Raw genomic sequence first — 6,176 nt, 5'->3', positions numbered from 1 at the left:
TCATCATCATCGACAGCATGACATCAGTGTTCAACACTGATCCTTCACTGCCGTACAACCATGATTTATTTGAAAGCCTTATTGTAAAGAAAAGAGTAAAGGTGGACGGGGAAGGGACTTAGTGCTAGCTTACTACAATCATTTCGAGGTGCCTATACCTCCACACATTCACTCAGGCGATCTGGATACAAAACTGACAACAAGAACGCCACTGACATCGGTTGGCAGCCATATCTTGTAGTGTCTCCAACCAAGCGCAGTGAGGGTCACGCGGTCCCTATCCTGGAAGGCGAGTAGCACCGACAGCACCCTAGAGTTTCGTGATTTCCTTCATACTCCTCTGCCAAGCCAAGGGTTGGCCATCTCTCTGTTTACGTCACTCCGAATTGGGCATGGAAATCAGTACTCTCTTCGGCAAACGATGGTTCGGCATACGTAACACGTGTCCCAACAAACGCAGCTTCTGGTGCTGGACACATGCTTCAATGGAAGTATACACAACACAACCGAAAACATGCTCTCTAACTGCCTCGTTACGAATTCGCCGACACTAACTCACACGAGCTATGGTTCTGAGACAATAGGTTGGCCTAACTCACACGAGCTATGGTTCTGAGACAATTGTTTAGGTTGGCCTATGAGTGTGTTCCATTGAAGGTCAATCAATAAATAAGTGGATATAACAAACCCACGAGAGAAACCCACTGGAGGTAGAGGTATAAAGCCAGATCACTCAGTGTGGTGCGTCTTTCTGAATACTTTGCATTTCACAATACACTGAACAAGTCTTGTTCCCAGATGAAAACGATCGCGAACTGTTAAATTCAGTGGGGCTAACGAGACCGAATCGACAAAGTAACCTTTGAAAAGGGTCAGTACATAGAGAAAATCAACTTTCAGCATATTCTGTATTAACCGCAACAGCGGATTGATGTCATGGAGGCTACGAGGAACTGGTCAACGGTCATGTCAAGGACACCGTTAAACGTCCGATGTTATTGTTGGTGTGTGCTAAATTATGCATATTCTTAAATCCCCCAATACTTAAAGCGATGTGAACAAAGACACCAACCGTAGCGACTGCGACTGGTGTGAGGGGAGCCAGACATTCCTTTTTCGAACTACTGATCCATTTTCCCACTATAGCCGGTAAGGTGCGAGATGACTCAAGTGGTTAGAGCGCGAATTCACTGACCGGAAGGTCCGTGGTTCGGACCCGACCTCTGCCTCTCGACTTCCCCTGTTTAGGCTTGGGCAACCTTAAAGTATCCCAGCCCTCGTGCCTTCTTCGTGTGGTATGGTAACTAGGCACCGAAAGGGTGCTACAGCTGGACAAGTATTATTATAGCCAGTAACAAAACGGCCAATCTTAAGTGGAATTGATCGGATCAGTGAGTTGTGCACAGGTGGACAGTCTGCATCCAGAAATTTAAAGCAACTATAATTCATCAACGGAAAAAGCACTCCACTGTTGAAAGGGTGGCAGAATGCAGAAACGTCGTTCGAATGCGGTACTCCGCAAATAGGGATCACACAACCCGAAGGAGGTACGACGCAAAAGCACCGTCAGGATGTGATACCTAGAGAAAAGCAGTCGAAAAACGAGGGTTGGGTTCGAACCATGGGTCTTCTGGCGAGCACCATCGTACTTTGACCGCTGACTCCATATATGCCTGTAGTAAGACATTGGACACTTGAGATCAGTTCAAACACTGTCCCTCGAAGGCGCCACACAAAGATCTCCTAATGAAGGGCCTTCCCCTGAAGGAATATTTCCCATCCTGGAGGCACTACCTCTATCCTATTCCGAACAAGATTCTGTAACCTCTACCCAAACGCATTCAGTCACTGACCTACAGGGTATCGTCCTTTATACAAAACGGTCGCAAATAGACTGGACCATACCGTGGTGTGACGGTTTGTAAACCTCGGCGACACACTGAACTATACAGAAGGGTGTCCGCCCGACACTCGCAGGGCCTGTCATACCGGGTTGGTCAATGCCTAGAGGTCTGACGTACACAGTCTGCTGATCTCCAGGCTGGAGGTTAGAACAAGCGTAGCGACGTGTTCCATAAAAATGGGAATACACTTGCGAACGCGAATGTCTTCGAAACCCCGGTGTTCAAGCTGCCGCTGGTCAGAGCCTTGTCGATCTGGAGTGCGCGGATGACATTAACCTCATCTTTGAAAACCAAAGCGAAGCACAAGTCCTGTTAAATAGGCTGACCATCTTCTGACATGCACTTTGCATCTTCAAAGTGCAAAGTCCTGCTTCAGAACGTTCCATCTGCGAGCATATCCCTTACAGTTCAAGGAGAAACACTGGAGATTGTGGAAAACTTTACATACCTCGGTAGTTGTATAAGCTCTGACGGAAGTGTGCCTGATGAAGTCGGTGCAAGAATCTCAAAGGCTCGAATCACGTTCGCTAATCTGTGTCACTGTGGCATCAAAAAGACACATCACGAGATCTTAAGGGTCGCGTGCACCAGGCTACAGTAAGGGCTGCGTTGTTGTATGGGTGCGGGACATGGACTCTGCGGACAGATGATGTGAGGCGTCTTCAGGTTTTCGACCACCGATGCCTCAAAAGCCTTGCTGGTTTTGGATAGCTTCATGTTAGTAACGAGGCGATCGAAAATGGGTATTTGGTTGTGCTGCATGTACTTCAATCCGGGAAAACACCCAGCATCGCCGACAACGATGGCTTGTTCATGTGCTACGCATGCCGAAACACCGTCTACAGAGACAAATGTTGTTCTCCACACTTCCTTCAGGTTGGCCCAAGCCGCAAGGTGGACAACGTATGGCTTTGCAGAAGGGCTTGAAAAAGATCACGAAGAGTTTGGGTGTTGTACGACTTCCAGGATGGGGTCCCCATGACCCTTCCTGCGACTGGCTAGAAACATTCCAAGAAATTGCAGCTGGTCGATGTCAGTGGCGTTCGTGCCTTTCCAGATTTTCTGACTCAGTGCTTGGGAGTGTAGCCACTTCAGAATGCTTGACATAGGCCAACGCTAGCACCCTCCCTCACCCACTCTTCTTCTCTTCTCTCAACTCTGGGGGCGAGATGGTTCACATAGTTAGAGCGCGAATTTACTGACCGGAAGGTCCGTGGTTCAAACCCGACCTCCACCTCTCGACTCCCCCTGTCTAGGCTTGGGTAACTTGAAAGTATCCCAGCCCTCGTGCTTCCTTCGGGTAGCACAGCAACTAGGCACCAGAAGGGTGTTACAGGTGAACGACCTTCTCTACACTCTAAAGCTTTGAATGTAATTAGGCGAACCTCATGGTGGTACGGCAGTGAAACATCCCTGTCGACATTGATGTGTGTTGTCTCTGATGATGATGTTGTTGATGGCGTCAGATGCAAGAGTTAAATAAGGAGCTATTATGGTCGAAAAACCACTTAGACGACAGCCTGGGTGTGGGTGAGACGAGCGGACTGGATTCAGATTTTACGGTTATATCTGGCCTACTTTTGATTATGAGTGAAGTGTATTTCAATATACAGGACTGATAGCTAATTGGAATCCGTCAAAGGATGGCAAAATCATCACCGTTGTAGGCAAAACGGAACGAATTTATACAAGGCAATCCGTCGGTGCACAAGGACTGAGTAGCAAACAGGTCGAAGGCAAATCGAAGAGAACAAAGTTGGTGGCTATCACCCTCTGTGCAGGCCAATCATGATACCACTTGAAAATACAAGAGAACCCAGGTGCGAGTCTGAAAAAAAAACAAAGCGAAAACTATCAAAGGCCGCGTCTAATCCGATGAGTTTATGTGACACCACAGTCCCCAAGATTAGCATCAGAAGAGTTCAACAACTGCATCAACATGCCCCTCGTCCAAAATGTTTGCACTCAATCCTCATGTCGAAAGTGGGCGGGATATTGAATTACTTGGGGGCAGGAACAAGGCCTTAGGGTGAAGACTGTTCAGCTATCCCACCCTATCGGTCCACGGCTGCGGTGCAACCCGATGAAGGGATGAGGGGTGAGGGTTTGTCCAAGCCTAAACAGGGGGAGTAGAAATGCCATGGAACCATGGGACTTGCAGTCAGCAGTTTCGCGCCTTAACCGCCGACCTACCTCAAGCTCAATCGCTCAGCTGTAACACCCTTTCGGTCCAAAGCTGACATGCTATCCCAAGGAAGCACGAGAGCTGAGATACTGCCAAGCCCAGACAGATAAATAAGTCGGGTTCGAACTACGGACCTACTGTTTAGTATCTTTGCACTTTAACTACTGAGTTATCTCGAGCCCGATGACAATGGTGAGAAAGCTCATACGGCACGTCTCATTGGCTTACTATAATCGAAGGGAATAAGTTATACTCATTGACTGGAATAACGAGAAGCTATTTTCGCTACATCAAAAGGTTGTCTGAAAGTGCCGAGATATTGGTGACCAATTCAACTATAACGAGGAAGGAAAACTGATTACTTCCGTGTGCAACACGTATTTTGATTAGAAATCGACTTTTCGACATGACGGAGCATCTGCACGTGCCACCCATTCAGTGATTATTGAATTACCCAACATATTTACTAGATTGGTCGCCTTACAGTCTGGACGTGAACCACAAGAGCGTGTAAGTGATCGCACAGAGAAGTCTATCAAGGTAATCGTATAATGCAAACGATCGAGGAACTGAAACTGTAGGTAGTATCAAGCAGACATTTGTGGAGATTCTTTTCTGCACAGTGGTTGCTGAATAGTCAGGAGGGATTGAAAATTATGTACAATGATACGTATTTACATTGGAACAGGGATGGCAAAAATTCCTGTACAAATACATCACAGTCAAAGTGTGCTTGTCCCAATATTACAGCAGTGGCTACGGATTTTCATTAGCGTCGGACACATTTCCCGTGGGTACTGTTCCAGTCAGTTCTTCTACGTGCTTCGCCAAAAGGGTTGCACGTTTGCGCATATAGTGCTGCCAGTGAAGCAAAATTTGATCGTCCATATAACGACACAAGTGGCCACGAGCTAATTCAGCGCGAAATTCAGGTAGTTGCAGGAGGTCCAGCATATGCAAACAAAACGGATAGCTGAAAATAAAACGAAGTAAAAGTTACGAGCGTAAAATGCAGCAAGGAGCACCAAAAGCTTCCCTCCCTAAGTGAGTGATCCAGAAACTGACGTTGCACTGCCCTTGCGTCCGTATGGAACCGAGGATTTAATACAAGCCGTACTCGCCTGTTCCTCCGATAACCTCCAAGTTAGTTCACAAAGGACTGAGCACAAACGATAATGCATCAGGTGGTCTGAATCCTTAACAGATTGCAAACGCTCGCTCTTATCTAACAACAATGAAGGCCTTTACAATGCTGCAACCCTGACGAACGCTGGAGGTTCATGAATATCCTGGTGTTCAAACAGCAGCCAAAAACAAACTTGTTGGTATAGAATGCACAGACGGCATTATCCTAGTCTTCAAAGAGAAAGGGCACAGGCATTAATGGGTGAAATGACATTTGACGTATCTTGTACTCATAAGGTTTACGGCCATGCTTCCAATCGTGCGAAGCCATCGGCCGAAAGGTCGGTGATTGAAATCCGACCCCGTCTAAGTTTGGATAAACTGACAGTATCTTATTTCGTGTGCAGATATGCACCGAAAAGATGCCACAGCCGGACGATTTTCACGTGCCTTTTACGAGCAAAGTCATCGTTTAATCCAATTCTACCCGGGTTCTCAAAACTAAAGCGAGACGATTTCCAGTGGCCGTCTAGTTCCAAGCGAAAAGCAACATAAAGAAAATAGACCAGGCACTGGTGCCTTCCTTGCTCAGGGATCGTTACCAAGTGAAACACATGGGAATCGTTGAAGCCTCACCTGTCTATTCCCACCGTGGTGTATCGCGGTTGCTCAAGTGTTCCTGATCCAACTACGTTGGTTGGGTGAGGAGAAGAATCCCTACTATACAGATCAGACGATAACAAACGTTTTCCCGCACTAGAATCTCCATTCAAAAGAAAATGGAAAGTCTTCGAGCGCCAGAACGATATAAGGATTGTAAAACACCTGAGACGTCCAGACATCAAAAGGACCCACGATCAGGTTGGGATCGAGATTTGGAGCGTCCCGTCTGTAAAAGACCGTTGCAACTATCCGACAACCCTAGTATATATATATATATATATATATATATATATATATAT

General features: G+C 46.8%; 2 protein-coding genes across 2 annotated transcripts in view; both read right to left on the bottom strand.

Annotated features, from left to right (window-relative positions):
* T265_09893 (hypothetical protein) overlaps window positions 1–4,147 on the bottom strand; it is a gene marked incomplete at both ends in the record, with an annotated part of 28,119 nt that extends 23,972 nt beyond the window's left edge. The window contains one exon of the mRNA XM_009176105.1: window positions 4,098–4,147. Within this exon, the coding sequence (XP_009174369.1) occupies window positions 4,098–4,147 (50 nt within the window). The remainder of the gene's footprint in view (window positions 1–4,097) is intronic.
* A 478-nt stretch (window positions 4,148–4,625) lies between these two features.
* T265_09892 (hypothetical protein) overlaps window positions 4,626–6,176 on the bottom strand; it is a gene marked incomplete at both ends in the record, with an annotated part of 2,469 nt that continues 918 nt past the window's right edge. The window contains one exon of the mRNA XM_009176104.1: window positions 4,626–5,062. Coding sequence (XP_009174368.1) covers window positions 4,846–5,062 — 217 coding nt within the window. The remainder of the gene's footprint in view (window positions 5,063–6,176) is intronic.

Source organism: Opisthorchis viverrini, assembly GCF_000715545.1.
Source record: "Opisthorchis viverrini unplaced genomic scaffold opera_v5_317, whole genome shotgun sequence".
Lineage (NCBI taxonomy): Eukaryota > Metazoa > Platyhelminthes > Trematoda > Opisthorchiida > Opisthorchiidae > Opisthorchis > Opisthorchis viverrini.
This window is presented reverse-complemented; position numbering and strand designations above follow the sequence as displayed.